Below are 20780 nucleotides of genomic sequence, written 5' to 3' on the forward strand. Positions count from 1 at the left end.
TAAAGCCCCAACCCTAAAGGATTTGTCTTTCACACTCCACTGAATATCCATAAACTCCTGAGTCTCAAAGGGCCATGTTGGATCAAGTTCTAAGCCAAGATCCCTGGCTATCTGAGGTTTCCATTTCTGTGTACCCAGGCACACTTCATGTACTTTGGTATTCCACAGTATCTGACAGCAATGTGCTTCACTTGAGATAACAGTGCTGGACTCTGTTTTCTGCAATAGAAAGGGTACCACAGCAAAGACCAAGACCAACCAGGAAAGGGTGTCACTCAGAACGGAGCCCAGAGCTTCCCTCCAGAGACGTCACACCGGGTAGTTACTGCAGCATCCTCCATGAAAATTCCCTTCTTGTAGTTTATTGCATATTGTGAAAATAAACCTAATTATAAAGCAGTAGAATCTATAAATCAAACTCTAACCCTCTAGCAAAAGAAGAGCCCTAAAGCTGGATAGTCATTCAGCTCACTGCTTCTGTTTCTTGTTTCTTGAGAGCATGACTCCAATGAGGCCCAAGGCCGCCAAGCCCACTCCAGTGACAGTCGCCACCTTGACGGCATCTCTGACCTGCAACAGAAAAGGGGGTGAGTCAGGCTCTGTGTCAAGAGTGTGGGGACGGGTTGGGGATTTAGCTCAGTGGTAGAGCGCTTGCCTAGCAAGCACAAGGCTCTGGGTTTGGTCCCCAGCTCTGAGAAAAAAAAAAAGAAAGAAAAAAGAATAAGAAAAGAGTGTGGGGACAGGCTGTTCATTGACTAGGGTCACTCCGCTCATGGCACCTCACATGCCCCCTTCGCTTCCAGAGCCCAAACTGGAGAGTCAACAAATACTGGCCGTGGGAAGGAGAGGGTTGGGTGAGGAAAGGAATGGGCAGAACCAGCTGACCTGGATCTAACATGGACCCAATGTGGTAACCTGAATGCGGCCCTGGACTATTTAAAGCCTGTAAATCTTTGTAAGGTATCCATGGAAAGGGATGACAGCAGGATGGTCAAGCTGGCCAGCCAATGGGCAAGTGCAGGAAGGAACTGCAATTGAGAACTCAAAACAATCTGACCTCCACGAGAGCAAGGGCCTCACCTCACGCCATGTTCCCAGTGTCTGGCCTGCCAGGCTTGGAGGTGTTCCCTTTAAAGGGCTGGGTGGCTGTTTGCTTGTTTTTCTCTTTTGGAGTCAAGATCTTGCTGTCTAGTGCCTTGAACTCAAGACCTCCTGCCTTGACCTCCTGAGTGCCAGGGTGAAAGGCTGACGCCACAGCCAGCTCTTTCTTTGGATGGACTCTGGTGTCCACTGAGAGACCAGAGGCAAAGTATCGTTGCCCCTGTTCCACAGGTCTATTTTCATTTTCTCAGAAAAGGTTGCATGTAGCCCAGGCTGGCCTCAAATTGAGCTCACTATGTAGCCAAGTGTCTTAGTTATAGTTTTAGTTACTTAGTTATAGCTGTAGTTATAGTTATAGTTGTTATAGTTATAGTTATAGTTACAGTTATAGTTATAGTTATAGTTATAGTTACAGTTACAGTGTCTATTGCTGTAATAAAACACCATGACCAAAAGCAACTTATAGAGGAAAGGGTTTGTCTTATCTTACACTTCCAGGTAATGCGCCATCACTGAGGGAAGGCAGGGCAGGAGCCTATGCAGAGGCCATGGAGAAACATTGCTTTTCGGGCTTGCTTGTCATAGCTTTCTCCTGCCTTCTTAACACCCGGGCCACCAGCCCAGGAGTGTTAATGCCTAGGGTGAAACAGGCCTTTCCATACCAATTATCAATCAAGAAAACGCTTCTTGCTCCCAGACCAATCTGGTGGGGACCTTTTCTCAGTTGAGGTTCTCTCATTCCAAAATTATTCTAGCTTGTGCCAAGTTGATTCACAAAAGATGCCAGCACCCCAAAGACGGCCTTAAACTCCTGGTCCTCTTGCCTCCACCCACCATGCACTGGGGTTCCAGGAGAGGTGTGAGCCACTGGACCTCTCTATTCGTATGTATTTATCTATTTATTTAACCCCTCAGCCATCGTTTCCCCTCCCTCATCTCCTCCTAGTTCTTGTCCCCCACCCCACCCCTGGACACACTTCTCTTCCCTTTCTCTTCCGAAAAGAGGAGGCCTCCCATGGATATCAACCAGCCCTGGCATATCGAGTTGCAGTAAGACTCCTCTCCTATTGAGGCAGATTAGACAGCTCCTGCTCTTACTGTTAGGAGTCCCAAGTGAAGACCAAGCTACTCAATGGTACCATATATACTAAGGGCCTTGGTCAGTCCTAGGTAGTCTCCCTAGTTGCAGTTCAGTCTCTGTGAGCCCCTATGGACCCAGGTTAGTTAATCCTGCTGCTCTCGGGGTGGGGTGGGGGGGAGGAAGCATTGCAAAAGAGAGGGGTGCAGGGAAAAGCTAAACATGTCAAATTCCACTCCCTCCTAAAAGCCAACTGAAATAAAAGACATTGTTTGTTCAAGATAGGAGATAGCTGTGGTTGAGCCATGGCCTACTGTGGGGAGTACCCTGAGTTCACTACACAGCACCACAGCGATTTTTCTTTCTAATTAGGGACGTTTTTTGTTGTTGTTGTTGTTGTTGTGAGCTTAGCTTTTATGGCTGAGCCATCTCTCCAGCCCTCAGAACATTTGTTTTAAACATAATTCAATGAGGACAAAGAAGCTGAGAAGTAACTCTAGTTAGAGAAGGAAACTCCTGAAAGGGTCAGATAGACACACCCGGGTTCCTCTGGGAGTGAATGGAAAGAGAGCACTTCCTCCAGCTCCCTGGACCTTCCCCTCAGCCCAGCAGAGGCGTGAATGTTCTCTGGATAGAGTAAAACAGAAACTCTCTGGGTCTACAAGTCTAGACATGTATTTTAGGGTGTACCATGACCACGAACAGGGCACTGAGTGACTATGAGCATGCTCAGTGTGAGCCTCCAAGATCCCTCTGCTGATCCCAGAATGTCACCCTCCACTCTTTCTGGAGAATCTGACCACGCCAAGTAGAAGATATGGGTACTGAAGACTCTCAAACAACCCACTGGGTTCATCTCACAATGAAACTAACATTAATGAACCCCACTGGCCCCTTACCTAGTGCCTATCTTCTGTACCCGCTGTCTTCCCTCACTGTTAACCTAGTTTGGATGGAAGTTTGAATGGTGCTATCACCCAGAGAGGCCTGACTGCTGGCTGGCCTCAAGCCATGGTGTTATGGGGTCACCTTGCTAAGCATCTGGAACTGAGGATGTGGAACAGTAAGTAAGTGCTTGCCTCACTGTTTGTGTAAACACAAACCTGAGTTCAGGCCCCCCAGAATCCCCAGAAAAAGCCAAGTATGAGTGCATACATTTGTAATCCAAGAGCTAGGAGATGAGAAAAAGTTTCCTGGGGCCGCTGGTCAATCAGCTTATCCTAGTTGACAAATTCCAAGCCAGTGAGAGATACTGTTTTTGTTTGTTTGATTGTTCATTCATTTAAAAAATAGGGACAGTGCCTGCAAAATGACACTGGAAGTTGACCTTTTGCCTCTACATACACCCAGACACACAGGACTACACACAGACACACACACACACACACACACACACCATTTCTATCCAGTGTTTTCCTTGCTGAGTTCTGTATCGGGAGGGGTAAAATGTGGGTAATGGAGGAGGCACAACATGACCCTCATTCTTTTCTGAAACCCATAAAGTGAGAACAAATGCTAACACTGCTGCTTCAGACAGAAGAGACTTTGTCAAGGCATACAACAATGACTCCACTGTTCGTGGTCACACTTTGTGCACAGAGAGAGTGATTAGGATATGAATATAGTATCTGATAGTCCTGGTGGTGCTAAGAAAATGGTACAGTCAGGTCAAACATACATACATACATACATACATACATACATACATACATACATACATACATACAACTTTCTATATGTACTTAAGAACATGTTATGCTAGCTTGGTGACGGGTTATATACAAATAAATTGAGGTTTTATTTAGGTTGACCGAATTCTTCCTGCTGGTTAGAAGTCTCTACTGTTACCAGGGAAAATTAACACTTGTTCACACTGCCTGACGGGAAGGGCATCACAGTAGACCAAGATCCTGCTACAGGTTCTATTTCTGTATGTTGAAAGAACATTTTCACAGACCAAAGTTGTTGTTATTTACATGGCATGCATAACATGTTGTTATTTACATGTTATCTGCCAAATGTTTGAACCTTATTTTTGCCAAAAACCTCTTTGTTCCTGTGATTTCTATCCCTGTAAACACTCCTAACTAAATTCCCTTTAGTGATTAGAGAGCTCAGGGGCCACTAACCGATGGCCACAAGTCAGGACTTATAATGTTGTTTATTGCTGCATCATGCTATGTCAGATAACATTTCATACATAAACGATCTTTTTAAGGGCAACATTTCTTAGTGAACTGTTATTGTGATTGATTTCAGATTAAGAAATGCCTAAGGCACTCAAGAGGCACGCCTCTGGGTATGGCTGTGAGGACGTGTCCAGAGAGGACTAACATGAGAAGATTACCCTGAATGTGAACAGCACCATTGCATTAACTGAGTCCTGGAGAAAAGAAGTGTACCCCAGCATTCCCCTTCCTCCACTTCCTGACCTGCCACTGTGCCAGCAAGCACCTCCCACTGCCACACCTTCTCCCACTGTGAGGAATGGTAGCCACCAATCATCAGCCAAAACAAACGTCCCTCCTTAACTTGCAGCTTGCTGGGTATTTGGACATAGTGATGAGCAAAGCAGTTAATACAACTATTGTAGGGTTGCTGGTCACTGAATCCAGGGTCTTGAGCCTTGTGCAAATAGACTTTCTGAGTACTCAATTTCTATCCTTTGTTTGTTTGGGTTTTTCGTTTGTTTGTCTGTCTGTCTGTCTGCTTTTTCAAGACATGGTTTCTCCGTGTAGCCCTGGCTATCCTGGAACTCACTCTGTAGACTAGCTTGAACTCTGCCTCTGTCTACAGAGTGCTGGAATTAAAAGTATGCTGCCAGTGTCACTGCAGTCACCCAGGAGCTAATGACATTCTCTCATATCTCTGCCTGCTTCCTTCCTGAGAGCAGCTGTTCTATACTCACTAAAGCCAGACTGTGGCCCAGATCCTCAGGAGAGCTCAGCAAACACTAGTAATACTGCCTTCCTCACCTGCTTAGTCTCTATGTCCATTGCCCCTGACAAGGGTATATTACGTAGCTGATGAGCACTGATCAGCTAATGGAGGAAAGAAGCCAGCTGCTGCCCATTGGAAGACGCCTCATGTCTCACTGAGGAGACAGTGACCAAACAACCAAACAGCAGTCACCATAGGCAGTGTAAGAGGAACTTGAGACTGTTCTTGTCAGTACATGTCTCCCCATCTAAATCACGGTGGCCCAGAGAGGCCAGCAGTCAAAGCCCTGGGTGAACCAAGGAAGAGGAACAAGCTTTGGAAGACTGTCTCTGCTACTGTAATCTATCAGCTTCATTTTCTGAGTCAGCCCTGTAAGGATCCCAAGAATACTCCTCTCAAGTACCTAACCCTGCAGAGACTTGATGCACCAGTGTGAAGAGATACCCAGAGAGGGTGTCCCACCCTCTCAGGAAGGAAGGGGAGGGGTGTGAGGGAGGGACTTTGTGAGGGGGAAATGGGGAGTAGTGAATGTAGTTAAATAATAAATAAATAAATAAATAAATAAATAAATAAATAGGAATCTTCCTCTCTAATTCACATGAAATCCTCCAAGATCAGTTCTCATAGGTACTATACCAAGTGGCAGGGGGCCTGACTAAATACATCCTCGAAGATCGCATAGCTGGTCAAAACAGGGCCCAAAGGGCTGGAAGTGGAGTGGTTAGCTCAGTGGCAGAGCACCTACCTATGATAGGCAAGACCCTGGATTGAATCCCTAGCACTGGAAAAGAAGGGAGTCCCTGTTGTCCATCACCACACTAGGCAGGGAGAAAGAGAAAGGATTTCAAAACACGAATGTGAATAGCCACACATGTTAACCTCTCGCCGTGCAAAGCGGAGCGAGTGTGGTAGCACTGGGATCGCAGCACTTGGCAAGCTAAAGCAAGAAGACTAAGGATCCAAGGCCAGAGCAGCCTGAGCTACCCAGAGACCCATCTCAGAAAAGAAAGCGGGAAGAGGGCCAGCCCACCTCCAGCATGAGTGCCCTGCCATCTGTAGCCTGCTAAGGGAGGGTGGTTCAATGGACTTGCACATCAAACCTCCTCTCTGCCTCCCACCCACACAGCTACAACTGACTGCCAGAAAAACCCGGCACAGGCCTGAAGGCTCAGAAGGATTTGTTGGCTGAAACGAGTGGCCATAGTCAGACGGCTTGTAGAAGCTCCTGATTCCTCATCTACAAAGTGGGGCTCACAGAGCTTGCCTCCAAGGCTCGGGGAGCATCATCTCAGGGGTGGAATGATCATGACCTGTACTGGGTTCAATCCCTACCATCGAAAAGGAAGGGAATCTGACCCGCTGTCTCACCTGCCTGGCTCCCCCATCCCCGCACACCTCTGAGCGTGCCAAGGAAGCATATGCTTAGACTATTATCACCCGGTTTGTAATTCTGTCTCCAGCCACACTGAAGTCCAGCCACTGGCAGTTGGGGAAATGACCTGGCACCTGAGGTCAGGTGCAGGGACTGAGGACACACCTGGTCACTCCGAGGGACTCCATAACGCAGTTCGTTCACGAAGTGCTCACAGTTCTCACTGGTCAGCCTGTACAGCACCTCCTGCCCCACCAGCTCCTCGGCCCGCTGGATGATCTTGTTCAGAGGCAGCGGGGTGTACTCCTTGTCGTGCTTGTTGTTGACCTGGTACTTGTCCTTCCCAGCCACATCACGCAGCAGCTCTTTCTTCACTATGGCCTTGTCCGTCAAAGCAGACATGATGCTGGCTGCCCCAGCTCCTGGGATTTCACCTACGGAGCCACAAAGGACAGAGGAGTTGATCCTGGGAGTTGCCACAGGACTTTGGTGCTAGCCCACAGCTGGGCATCCAGGCTCAGCACGGTGCACAAGGGATGAGCAAGAGAGAAACAGGGAAGACGCACACAGTGAGGTTCTTGTGGTCCTTGATCCTTATCAAGACAGAGACTAGTAAAGTACCATGATTTACTATGATGCTTTAGTGGCAGCCATGGTGGCGAGGGTGGTGATCAGCTGAGGGATGAGATGGGGTCTTACTCTGTAATCCAGGATGATCTCATCTGGAAACTACTATGTAGTCCAGCCTGATGCCAAACTTTCAACAGCTTCCTGCCTCTGCCGTCCATACACTGGGATGATGAGCTCACCACCACCCCGACTACCTGTGATGTCAAGCATGCACCCCCACCCCTGGCCACTGGGTGATGGGGACACACCCCCACCCCTGGCTACTGAGTGATGGGGACACCCCCACCCCTGGCTATTGAAGTGTTCTCTAACCAGAAGAAGCTGTCTTCTGTACTGTAACCGCTTCTTAACTCTGCAGATATGTGTAAGGAGCTCTCTCATCTTTCTGGGGACAGTGTCTAACTACTGACTCCATCTGGGTAATTCCTTGACCTCACCAGGCCAATGATCTCAGGAGAGAGGCTGGTCTTCCTTCCAGAAAAAAAGAGACCAATCCTCAAGCTGTTCCCCTAGAGATAATGCTAAGGAGACCCAGGGGATGCAGTGCCAGCCCTGTGCAAGATCCACAGGCAAGAAGAGTCAACAATGAGGTGACTAGAAGTGGAGGAACTTGGGTTCTGTAGATCCAGGCTAGGGCAATGAGCATCAGCTGACATAGCATAAAGCCAGGGCATCCTAACCTATACCACGGGGAATGAGCATGCACTGGGTATGAAGGCTGGAAAGGAGCTATGAATCCAAGAAGTAGACCCAGGAACCCAGGGAGCATCACAGGATTGGTTCCCTGCCAGGAGCAGCAACAGCACCCCAGTAACCAGGACACGGTCAATCTTTCAATGTAACATTGGCACAGCAACAAGCAATAGTCGGAAGGACAAGAGCAGAGGCCATGTGACCCCCTCTTCCCTTCTGTGAGGTTCTAGAATAGGCTGAACTCTTCCAGAACATAAAACGTTTGAACCCAGCATAGTGGCATGCTCTCTTGACCCCAGAATTCATGAGACAGGCAGACAGATCTTTGTGAGTTTAAGGCCACCCTGGTTTACATAAGTGATGGACCAGCCTGACTCCATTATAAGATTAAAAGCCATCTTGTTATAACGTCAAAATTAAGTTCATCCCTGTTTTCTGCAAAACATGGATTTGGCCAGGTGTTGATCCATTTTTCTGGAATTCAACATGTTCCACACCCTATACCCTGACATCCACCATGATACAATAGGATGCTCTGCCACATAATGTTAGAATGTTCAACCAAGTTCCTATGTAACCGAAATGCCTCTGAAAATCTCCCAACCCTTGAAATCCCCCCAGAACTGCAGTTTTGTGGCTATATAAACCCTACTTTTTCCTGTCTTCCATGATATTTTGATATTTTCTCCCCACTTTATGGAGGTAGCCCTACCTGACAGAAAATAAGGCTGGCTTTATTTGACCAAAGAATTGTGGGTAATGTCTTTACTCTCACTCAGTGGAATTAACATAAGGAGTTCTAGACCATCTAGAATGATAGAGTGACTCAGTCTTTTGTTCTGTTTGGTTTTGAGACCGGATCCATGCAGCCCTGCCTGTTCTGAGACACTACATAGATCAGGCCTTAAACTTACAGCACAGAGATCTGCCTGCCTCTGCCTCCCCTCCTGAGTACTGGTATTAGAGGAGTGTACCACCACACCCACCCAGCCATGAGACCCTGTCTTAAAAATACAAAAAAAATGAAAACAGCTATGTATGGCCATCTACCACAGGCCTGACATAAGAGTTGGCCTAGCAACTGTCACTGATGGATTGGGGAAGGACTTACAAGTCTCGTCCCCTTCCTCCTGAACTATTGGCTACTGATGGATTCTAGGGGCAAGACAGTCATTGTCTTCTGTTGTGTACCTACTGACGAGCCCATCGGTCCATCAGATAGTTACAGAGGACTTTGGCTAACTCAATGGGTCAGAAAGAGGGAGAGGAGAGAGGGAGAAGGGAAGGGAGAGGGAGAGGGAGAGGGAGGGGGAGGAGAGGGACAGGGAAAAGGGAAGAGGGGAGAGGGGAGAAGGAAAAGGGAAGAGGGGAGGAGAGGGAGAGAGAGGGAGGGGGAGAAGAAGAGGGAGAGGGAGGAGGAGAAGGAAAGGGAGAGGGGAGAGGGGAGAGGGAGGGGAGAGGGAGGGGAAAAGGGAGAGGGAGAGGGGAAAGGGGAGAGGGAGGGGGAGGGAGAGAGGGGAGAGGGAGAGGAAGAAAGGAGAGAGAGGGAGAGGGGAGAAGGAGAGGGAAGAGGGAGAGGAAGGGGAAGAGGGAAGAGGGAGAGGAAGGGGAAGAGGGAACAGGGAGAAGGAAACAAATATAAATATTGTGTTACAATTCTGAGGGAGAAAGCTTCCCGAATTAAAGTGTTACAACTCTGCTCAGTCGGGGAAGATTTCCCCCTATACAACTGTTACAGCTCTACTGGGAAAGGTACCCTGGCAATTCCTGGCAATCGGGAACCAAGCAATACCATAAAGCCACACCACACAACAAACCTCACACAAGAGACTTATTGGGAAGGGAAAGCCCAGAAGTGAAGCTGCCTCCGTTCAGCTAGAAGCAGCAGGGAACGGAGAAGAGGTTTTATTATACAGGGCTTGGGGGTGGGGCAGAGCTTTCCAGGGTAGCCTGGGATTGGTGGAATTTTTGTGACCTGATCTTGGGGCAAGTTTAGGGATTGGTGGAATTGTGTAGTCAGACTCTGGGGCAAGCTCAGGGGTTGGTGGGATTTCATTCTGAGGGATTGATGGGATTCTGTGGCCTGATCTTAAGGTGAACGCAGGGATTGGTAGGATTCTGTTTCTTGGTCCTGGTCTTGGCCTTGGAGCAATTCTTTCCTTTGGCCCTGGCCTCAGGGTCAAAAGTCAAGGTCAGGGTGTTTTTCCTTGGCCATTTTACCCTACATGTCTCCCCTTTTTATATTATTAACAACAGTCAGGGGTCAGAAAAGGGGGTAGTGTTACTATCAGACTACTTCCTGCTGACTAGGCAGTGAGTCCTTGGAGCACGTTTGATCTTTTCTGTCTGGGTGTGACTGGGTGCTGCAGGCCTCTGGCTCTCTAGCTAGCACTCCTGTAGTGACAACTGATTAAAAGTGATCAGAAATCTGGATCTGTTGTTGAAGAAATCTAGACAAGAAATTTATGAGCCAGGGTGCAATTAGTAGGATTAAGTAAAAGGAGGAAAAGAGAGGTTAAACGAGAGAGTATCGTGTTCCATACTGGACAGTCAATGAGCCACTGGCCAAAGGCATGGAGCTGTCTGTTACATTTTTGGAGATCTGTCTGGAGCTGTCAGATCTTGGCATTTGCTCTACCCAATTGATTGACACACAAGCAACATTCCTTCCTGAGGAAGAGACAAAAACTACCCCTCTCTCTGCTGTTAGTAAATACAATCCTTGTTGAGTTTGTAACACTGCAGTAGCCTTTGGCCCTGTAAAGTAAGGATGGGCTGAGCCACCTATTGAAGATCCTGAATGAACTAAGAGGAAAATCAGAGGTAAATACCTAGGGGAGGAGTCAGTCCCACTACCACAGTCAAAACACCAGAAGTTACACCCAGGACTGCAGAAAGGGTATGACCTGAACCGGGTGTTTGTCTTGTCACTATAAACCCTGTGATGGGAGTTGGCAAGGAATTTTCACCACCCCTAGTTTTGGAAAAAGGAGTACCAGGGCCTAAGTCTTAGACCACCTAATAGGAAGGCAGTGGTGAGCTTGAGTGCTACAGAAAATGGAGGCACTGTGAATGTTTGAGTGTAGGAGAGGGTGGTGGTACTAAGGATGAAGGTATTGTTGCAGGCTGCAGAATCCAGGGTACCCACAAAACATGTTTCTGAGGAACTAAAGCAGTCTCTGACACTGAAGACAGAGATGTGAGGGGGGTAAGGGCTTAGAGCGATCAGTGTGTGATGAAGTGGGAGGATCTGATAAGACAATGGGAAAGGTCACAAATGCTGTCGAGTTTGACCCAGGAGGCACACACAGCCAACACTCTCCAAAGCAGTCAGGTAGAGCATTAGTCAATTAGCTGATCCACAGAGGCCGCTGACGCAGAAGATGTTACGGCAGGGAGGCGGGATCAGTATCATCTAAGAGGGTGATACTAGAGATGCAAGGACCACTTCTGTCTATACCTAGAGGTTGAGAAAGTGGGATGTGTGCCCTCTGTATTTTGATCACGCCTGATTGGTGGCTGTGGTAAATACTATTGTAAAGTTTATCAGTGACCCCATCTTGCATCTAAGGTGCCATGGGTCCTTAATTAGGATAAAAGACCTCCATTCTATATAAAAGGTAGAATGCCCTCCTGAATACCCCAGCCTGTCTCCTACAGCACCATTTAGGTTCCAGCCAACATCAACAGCACTCTCTAGTTTGATCATAGGAAAAGCAATAATAGGGGCCAGATGTCTTAGACGTCTACTCAGGTGTTACAGGAATAGGCATCTCCTTTTGCAGCCAGCTGGTGAGCTGTCCCACCATGAGTAGTTTGGTTTAAGCAGTAGGTATGGTTTTCCTAAACCTTTGAAATCTTAAGTAAACATTTTTTCTTTCAGAGCTGAGGACTGAACGCAGGGCCTTGCTCTTGCTAGGCAAGCGCTCTACCACTGAGCTAAATCCCCAACCCAACCTTTGAAATCTTAACTAACAATAGCATCAAGGGGGTTGAGAAAGAAATGGGAAACATTTTTATCACCTTAAATCCATTTCCTCTGCCTTTAGAACTCTCTGAAGCTAGCCTGTCCCACATGTGGCCCATATGTATACAGCCACCCAATTAGACAAGATGGATGAAGCAAAGAAGTGCAGACCGACAGGAGCCGGATGTAGATCGCTCCTGAGAGACACAGCCAGAATCCAGCAAATACAGAGGCGAATGCCAGCAGCAAACCACTGAACTGAGAGCGGGACCCCGTTGAAGGAATCAGAGAAAGAACTGGAAGAGCTTGAAGGGGCTCGAGACCCCATATGTACAACAATGCCAAGCAACCAGAGCTTCCAGGGGACTAAGCCACTACCTAAAGACTATACATGGACTGACCCTGGACTCTGACCTCATAGGTAGCAATGAATATCCTAGTAAGAGCACTAGTGGAAGGGAAGCCCTGGGTCCTGCTAAGACTGAACCCCAGTGAACTAGATTGTCGGGGGGGGGGGCGGCAATGGGGGGAGGGTGGGAGGGGAACACCCATAAGGAAGGGGGAGGGAAGGGATGTTTGCCCGGAAACCGGAAAGGAATAACACTCGAAATGTATATAAGAAATATTCAAGTTAATAAAAAAAAAAAAAAAAAAAAAAGAACTCTCTGAAGCTTTCACATCCTCCACCCAACCATTCACCAAGGATGTGAGTAGCTGTTACCGGGAGCAGTCATTGCAAAGCAAGTTCCTTTAAATCCTTTTGTTTTGCTTTGCTCTACTCTCTCTGTTAAAGTCAGGTGGCCCACATGACAAGGAGAGAGATTTGGCCTAGACTCTGTGATGCATTTGGGAGGCCAGCGAGGGAAAAAGCACATCAGACTGTGTGATTTGGAGGCAAAGGGGAATGGTCAGTGAACCGAGGATCAAGGAATGCGGAGTGTTGGGTGACCTCTTTTACACAGTATGACGGTGTGCCTCTGTATTTTCAATAATTAATCTGTACCAGCAGAGAACTAAATGCTGGCATGGTGTTGGTATTGTCATTGCAATGGCCCATCACCAGCCTTATATTTGTAAATATTTGTCCTTCTACTCAATACTTGAAGATTCAGGCAGCCCTCTAAACCTAGAGACAATCTATAATTGTATCAGAGGTCATCTCACTGCTGATTGGTTATAACAGCCAATCACTGGGCAGGAAGAGGAGGGCGGGACTTCCAGAGAGAGAGAATGATGCAAGAGAAGAGAGAAGAAGCAGGAGACTCGAGAGCACACACTGAGGAAAGATACATGAACCACAGCAGAGCAGAGAAAGATGTAGAGCTAGCCACATGGTGGGTCATAGGCTAGTTAGATTAAGTTTAAATTAACCAGGAGACTGCCTAAGCAAAGGTCTAAGCTTTAAACTATATTAAAGCCTGTGTCATTATTTATACTGCTGACAAGTCTCACTACAGGGGAGTACAAAAGAAATAGAAGCTCCCACTTTGACTAGGAGGTCCTTTCCCAGCAAAGGGATGGGACCGGTTGGTACCACTAGGAAGGAGTGAGCAAGATGAGGAGTTTGGTGAGGCTAGTAAGGCTGCCCCCTCCCCTGGCAGTAGGGGAACAAGAAGGATATGGGTCCCTAAAACTCCTTCAGGACTAAGTAGGTGGTTCTGGTGTCCAGAAAGAAGGAGATAGATCGCCCTTGTACTGTGATGTCTACCTGAGGCTCCGTTAGGGATGGCAGTGGTCAGAAGAAGACAGCCCAAGACCCCCTCAGTTGTCCATGCAATACCTAGAAAATCTGCTGAAGGATGATTTGGACTTGATGTCCCCATGCTATGAGGGACATAGGTGCAGTCAAAACTACACTGCCCTTCTTGATGGCACCTTGGGCATGTTCTGGGTAGTTTACAAGGCTTTAGACAGGCCCAGGGCCCAGTGATTCTCCTGACAACATTTGAAACAAGGACCCAGAGGTTCTCAGGCTTTGGGAGACCAGGGAGCCTGAGAGCCCACTGGTGTAGCCAGTCAAAAGGCCTTTGCAAGCATCAGGTAGTTTTGTTTACAGAATTTTTCATCTCTCCCACTGTAGACCTTAAAGGCCACCACTAAGACTGCTGCCTGTGGAGTCGGGGATCCTTTCTCTAGGACATTTAAGTCTGGCCCTAATATCAAGGACAAAGAAGTGGGTCATAAGGAGTTGTTTTCCATCTTGGGGTTAGAATCCAGATTGGTATATTGTTAAGGCAGTCTAGGGATTGAGATGGGTTTTCATGTTTGTCCTGGATAACCTCTTGGATTTTTTTAATAGTTTATCACTTTAAGGGCAGCCTTGCCCAGGCTGGCCAGGAGGTAAGTAATTAGTTGGTCTCTAGTTAGAAACAACCCCCCCCCCAGTATTGTAGTTCTGTTCAGGATCCCAGTCGGGGGCCACCTCTGCCCCAATTGGATGGGCAGCATTAGTTTGGTAGATTTCATCTGCATGTGCCCTAGCTTGGTCTCAGATTCATCTGCACCCCTCATAGCGGTTGCTGGTTAAGGATCGTGTAAATGTCATGGAAGGTGATACATTGGAACTCTTTACCGAAAGTGGAGGAATTCATGATGTGAGACCCCAACCTCTCTTCTATCTGAAAGAGATCACTTAGTAAGAAAGGGACACATAACATACTATGCCATACACCCTAGCAACGTCCTGTAAAGGGAGAACTGGGGCCGAGTTAAGCCAGGTAGGGGGAGATAGAAGGGAGTTCTGTCATGGAGGAGAAATGAGTTCTGGGAGGACTGAGGGCTGCTAATGGGCTGAAAGTGAGTGCCGGGAAGATTTGATTAGGGAGGACTGTGGCTGAAAATGTCCAAGGATGAGGGAATGGGGTCAGGTGAAGAGGGCCAGCTGTAGCCCTCTGTGTCTGGGGTACCTTCACCTCCAAAAGTACCAAAGAGGTGTGAATTGCTTCCTTGGACTCAGAAAAACATTTGCAGTGACCAAAGAGGAAACGTACCTCATTGTTCCTGGTGGATGGGGTGCTGGGTGATTTGTGAGCTGGAAGGAGATGAGGGAGAGGGTCCCAGTACGGCTCAGACCCCAGTGGGGAGCACAGACACCAGGAGAGCCTGTCTGAGTTAGGGCACAAAATGTAAGTGTTATGGCTCTGAGGGAAAGGCTTCTGTAATGGAAGTGTTACCAGCCCTGCTCAGGCAGGGAGGCTTCCCCAGTGCAAGTGTAACAGCTCTGCTCCAGCGGGGGAAGGTTTCCCCAGTGAAAGGAAAAAGTTTAAAATTGCCCCCAGACAAAAGTTGAAGCCAAAAGCAGGCTCTGGAATTGCCTGTTCCAGAAACAGCTGATCACAGAAAGAGTAATTGCACCAGCTGGTTCAGCCACTTTGTTCCAGGAACTAGCTAACCATAACAGCAGCTGACCATAGTAGCAGGAACTGGTTAACCATAAAGTTAGATTAAAATCTTAAAGAACAATCATGAGAAACAGGAGGTTCTTCCTTGTGATTTGGTATGGTTTTTCCTTTAAATACCCCTTCTCCCAGTCATTCGAGGTCGAACTCCTCTACCCCTGCATGGGATATGAGTCTCGACCCCAGTGCACTGGTTTCTGTCATCCCTATCAATAAACCTCTTGTTGGTTGCATCAAGATCAGTCTCTTGTGAGTCCTTGGGGGGTCACATCATCCCGAGACTTGAGTGAGGGTCTCCCCACTTCGGGGGTCTTTCACCCAGTGCAAGTGTAACAGCTCTGCTCCAGTAGGGGAAAGTTTCCTCAGCAAAAGTGTTACACCTCTGCTGGGAAAGGTATCCTGGCAATCGGGAGCCAAGGAATGCTACAAAGTCACACTGCACAACAACCTCACACAAGAGCAGGAAACTCAGGCTGGAAGCAGCAGGGAATGGAGGAGAAGGCAGGCTTTATACAGGGTTTCTTGTGGGGTGTAGCTTTCTAGGGTGGAGATTTCCAGGGTGGGGATTGGTAGGATTTCAAGTTCTGGACTCAGGCTTTTTACTCTATGGGGCAGAGCTTGGCTATCTGCATCTAGATGCGCTGGATCAGCGTTAGACCATTCTGTGGGTGGAGCCTGGCAGCTGAAGATACTTAGGGTCAGGGTCTGGATGCTCACTCACCTTGAGGGGCTCACACACTGGCACTAAGGAATAAAGTGCAGAAAGCACCATGACACATCAGACCGCCTTCACATACACTCAGAAACAAATGGTCGCTTGAGAAGTATGGAGAACACAGGGGCACCCTGTTGCCCACAGCTCCCACATCCTTTCCAAGTCACTAGGCCCAGCACAAAGAAGACACTGGGGTTCTTACTTGGGGGAGCCAGGTGGATCACATATCCATCACCAACATAGATGGCCCAGTGACTGTATATAGGGCGGAAAATCTCAATCAGGTCTCCAGGCTTGGGTTCCGGCTGCAAAACCAAGAACAGAACTATTAGTGATGGCATGAAACTTTGAGACCAGGGCAGGCTGGGTTGAGAAGGTGCAGCCAGAAGGTACACACACACACACACACACACACACACACACACACACACACACACCATCAACTCCAGTAGGCAGATCTATGTGGATGCAGGTGATGCTGGCTTCCCTCACAAAGCCACGACCCAGGCCTTTAGGGACCATGCCACCACCCCATTCCCAACTTCACCCCAACCCCTGCATGTGCTATAACTAAAAATTGCAAAACAAGGGCTGAAGAGACACCTCAGCAGTTAAGAGTGCTGACTGCTCTTGCAGAGGATCCAAGTTAGGTTCCCAGCGCCCACACAGTTGCACACAACCATCTGAAACTCCAGTTTCAGAGCACCCAATGCCCTCTCCTAATCTCCACGGGTAATACATGAAGCTGGTACACATACATACGTACATGCAAAACACTAATGCACATAAAATAACTGTAAAAAAGAAACCTGTGACATGCATGATACTGTAAACCTGGTCAAACTGCACAGCTCAGAAGGCCACTGGCTCTAGCAGTGGACCTACTACCACAGTGTTAATAAATGGACACGTCGTCCAACTTCCTTCCAATAATTAATGTTTGTGCACATAGATAGAAGCTTGTTCTGCAGTGGGCAAAAGTTAATGAAGAGATTCCTAAACTGACAGAGTGCTGAGGATAAGTAGCTATGAGGGCCCATCCCTAATAGGACATCTGTGTCATCACCAACCCACCCACCCACCCAAGGCTCAGGGAATGTGACAGAAGAACCAGAGGATGGAGAAGAGTGCTGTGAGAGGCCGTCTGGACATGACATGGCCACATAGCACTCAGAAGCACTGCAGCTATGGCCACCTGTGTAAGACTTACCAGAGCAAGCAGATCAGTCAGCACTCCAGCAGGCAGCACTAACTGGATTTAGAGAGGAGGCAGAGAGAAGGAACATGACCGTGAGAAGGAGTCATGTTGGGGGGATGTCCAGGGGGAGTGGAAGTTGGATATGATCGAGATACATTGGTATGAAACTATTAAAGATGTTTATTTTTTGGCTATTCTAACTGTATAAAAGAATTACTTGAGACGTGTGGACTTGGAACCTGGTTAATCTCACTATGTAATGTCTTTGTATTTTTGCCTTTAAAAGTTCTTCACAGTAAAGTTTTAATTGAAACTTGAAAAAAAAAAGATGTTTATTTTTTTAAACTGCAAACCTACGAGGTCTCTTAGTTAGCTTTGTCTATTTAGTGCTCTTGCTACAAAACTTACTTACTGAGTTCTTGCTCAAGGAGCTGAGCCAGGATGATCAAGAATTCCAGGTTAGGACTAAAGAAATGGTGGCACACACCTTTATTCCCTGCATTCCCGAGGCAGAAACAGGTGGATCTCTGAGTTTGAGGCTACCCTGATCTACAGAGTCAGTTCTAAGCCAGGAAACACACACACACACACACACACACACACACACACACACACACAGAGAGAGAGAGAGGGGGGGGGCAAGGAAGGAAGAAAAGAAAGAGAAAGAAAAAAATAGCTCAGTAGTTAAGAACACTGACAGCTCTTCTGGAGGACCCCAGTTCAATTCCCAGCAACCACAAAGATGTTTACAACTTCGTAACCCGAGTCCAGGGAGGCCTAATGCCCTTTCCTGACCCTCCTCAAGCAGTAGGCAGCCATGTGGTACACAGATAAGCATACAGTCAAAACACCAATACACATAAGTAAATAATTTTTAATTACTTCTATGCTAGCCTGACCAGATAATGAGACTCTGTCTCAAACTTCCTTCCTCACCCTCACCCCTACCCACCCGCCAAAATAAAATGTATTACAACAGCAAAAAGTCATATAAATATAACAGTCCTGCCTGCAAAACACTTAGTTATTTACAAAATAATAAAAGGTCATACTCCCAAAGCTCCATGTCTTCGTATGACATTCCTAAGTTAGCATAAACACAGGACAGAAAACCGATCAGCAACCCTGGGTGGCTGGAGTGAGGCGGGGCACTACAAGGAACATGGGGGCATTAAAGGCATTAAACTGTTCTGTAGTTTCCTGACTTTTAGTTTCTTTCTTATATACATGTAATGTGGTCACATTCCCTGATGTCTCTTGCCCCCCCCCGCCCACGCTTTCCCGATGACTCCCTTCCCTTCTCGCTAGTCCTTTCCTATCTTCATGTCTTTGTCTTGTGCAGGTCTCACGCAGCGGCTCTGTGGTCTCGATGTCATGACCATGGCATGTCTAAAAGACAGTGCTTCACAGAACTCCTCCCCATCCTCTGGCTTTTACGTCTTCCTCAATGATCCCTGGTCTTTGGAGTGAGTGATGTAGATGTCTCACTTTGGACCGTGCACGCAATAGTCCCTTATCCTCAGCACTTTGACCAGTTATGAGTCTCTGCTTTGCTTGTCACCCTGTGACTTAAGGCTGTGACTGTGCTAGGCCTTGACTGGGGCAATGGGTCACTTGTATGCATTTATCAAAATGGAACTACACACTTTAGGAGCGACTTCTAGCAGCTGGGATTATGGAGACTGAAGTGGCCTCCTTCTTCCAGAGGGGGGAGGAGGACATCAACACACCCACAAAACCTTCAACCCAAAATTTGTCCTGCCTACAAGATGTGCAGGGATAAAAATAGAGCAGAGACTGAGGGAAAAGGCCAACCAATGACTGCCCAACTTGAGACCTGTTGAGGCCTGCTCTTTCTAAAAACACTGTAGCCATTTTGTATTCAGTAGTCTCCTTCTCCCTGTTACTTACAAAGTGAAATCAAGTTCATTCACTTTTTATTACTTTAACTGACACTGAAGAATGTTATTAATAAGTCAAAAAGCTATGGTTGAATTAATCCTACTCTGTCGCCTCAGTAGTGGAACTCTGGTACTCTACCTGTGCCTCCCCTCTTACTTCACCTAAGATCACCTAGTTAGCCAAAACTTTGTAGCACTTCACTGCACCTCACTGCTTGCCTTTAAACCTTGAACATGGCTTTTCATATAAAAACCCTGCCCTGTGTACAGACTGGTGCCACATTTAGGCTGTGAGTCTCTTTTTGTGACCCTGATTGACCAGTCTTGGGGTGTGTGTTCACTAAACTATTCTTGCTTAACTGAGGTCAATTTTCATATGGTTTGTGTGGCGATTCCTGAACCTCAATAAGGCTCACCCTATGGGAGAGAGCCAACCCCTGACACTGTTAGTGACACTCTGATGGGCTTGCACAGGAGCCTAGCATAACTGTCTTCTGAGAGGCTTCATCCAGCAGTGGATGGAAACAACCAAACCTCAGGCAGAGAATCTGGGAATCTTGTGGAAGAGTAGGGGAAGGATCGAGGGAGCTGGGGAGGTCAAGGACAACACAAGGATACCTACACAGTCAACTAACCTGGGCCCACTGGGCTCACAGAGACTAAACCACCAACAAAAGAGCCCACACATGTAGCAGATGTGCAGCTTGGTCTTCATGTGGGTCCCCAACAAGTGGTGTTGCCTGCCCTTGGATCGCCTTCCCCTAGCTGGGCTGTTTTGTTTGGCCTCTGGGAGAGAATATGCTTAGTCCAACAATGTGCCAGGGCACAGTAGTGCCCACAGGGGGCTTCCCCTTCTCTAAAGAAAAGAGGAGGGGAAGATGGGCAGAGGAGTATATAAGGGTGGGACTGGGAGAAGAGGAGGGGGCTGTGATCAAGGTATAAAATAAATAGATAGGCAGACAGACAGACAGAGCAAAACAGAAAGAAATAGTAATAGAAAGGAACCAGAGAAATGGCCCAGTGGTTAAAGGCACCCACTGCTCTTGCACATGACCCAATTTTGGTTCCCAGCACCCACATCAGGCAGCTCACGGTGGCCCATAACTACAGCTTCAGGGAGCTGAGTGTTCTTGACTCCACAGGCTCTAATCTGCAAGTTGACAAGTTTGCACACTTGGTAAATAATCGTTCTCTCTCTGACACAGCAGAATTGAGGAGCTGCAGCACAGACTGTGTAGCCTGCAAATCCTAAAGTGTTGGGACTGGACGATATCTCAGTAAGTAAAGTGTTTGCTTTGCTTCATCCACTTCATCCCCGGCATCCACAGGAAAGAGTCGGACATGGTAATGTGTGTTAGCATTTTGTCCAAGCCCCGCCCCACAGCTACCTGGCAATAGCCAGCTGTGCCTGACTCACTTTAAAAGGGGCTGCTTGCCCCTTCCACTCTCCCGTTCTCCTCTCTCCCCATTCCCCTCCCCTCTTTCTCTCTACATGCTCAAGGCCAGCCTCTACTCCTCCACTCCTTTCCTCTCTCTCTGCCTTTCTCTCTCTACCACCCTTTTAATTCCCCTTCCCATGCCCTAAATAAACTCTATTGTATATTATAATGTGGGGCTGGTCTCTCGGGGTGAAGGGATGCCTTAGCATGAGCCCAAGGAGGTACGCCCTTCCCCCATACCTTGCCACAAACATATTCCCCTTCTTATCTTTTTTATAAAACACAACAATGTGTGCTCACAGTACCAGCTCTGGGCGGAGAGGAGGAGACAGGAGAATTTTGGGTTTG

General features: G+C 47.6%; 1 protein-coding gene across 1 annotated transcript; it reads right to left on the bottom strand.

Annotated features, from left to right (window-relative positions):
* Positions 1-335: 335 nt before the first annotated feature.
* Positions 336-16262, bottom strand: LOC116894789 (phospholipase A and acyltransferase 3). Its single transcript, XM_032896439.1, has 3 exons — positions 16097-16262; positions 6657-6925; positions 336-570 (listed from the first exon to the last, which is right to left on the bottom strand). Exons 1-3 carry the CDS (start codon positions 16233-16235, stop codon positions 469-471), a joined length of 510 nt encoding a protein of 169 aa, XP_032752330.1. The 5' UTR covers positions 16236-16262; the 3' UTR covers positions 336-468.
* Positions 16263-20780: the final 4518 nt, after the last annotated feature.

This window comes from Rattus rattus, chromosome 2 (genome assembly GCF_011064425.1).
Source record: "Rattus rattus isolate New Zealand chromosome 2, Rrattus_CSIRO_v1, whole genome shotgun sequence".
Lineage (NCBI taxonomy): Eukaryota > Metazoa > Chordata > Mammalia > Rodentia > Muridae > Rattus > Rattus rattus.

Excerpts from the sequence above, each read along its gene's own strand:
- LOC116894789 (XM_032896439.1), bottom strand. The coding sequence starts at position 16,235 with ATGCCATCACTAATAGTTCTGTTCTTGGTTTTGCAGCCGGAACCCAAG. Across the intron at positions 6,926-16,096 it reads GATCCACCTGGCTCCCCCAA|GTGAAATCCCAGGAGCTGGG; the intron begins GTAAGAACCCCA and ends GTGGCTCCGTAG. Across the intron at positions 571-6,656 it reads GAGTCCCTCGGAGTGACCAG|GTCAGAGATGCCGTCAAGGT; the intron begins GTGTGTCCTCAG and ends TTTCTGTTGCAG.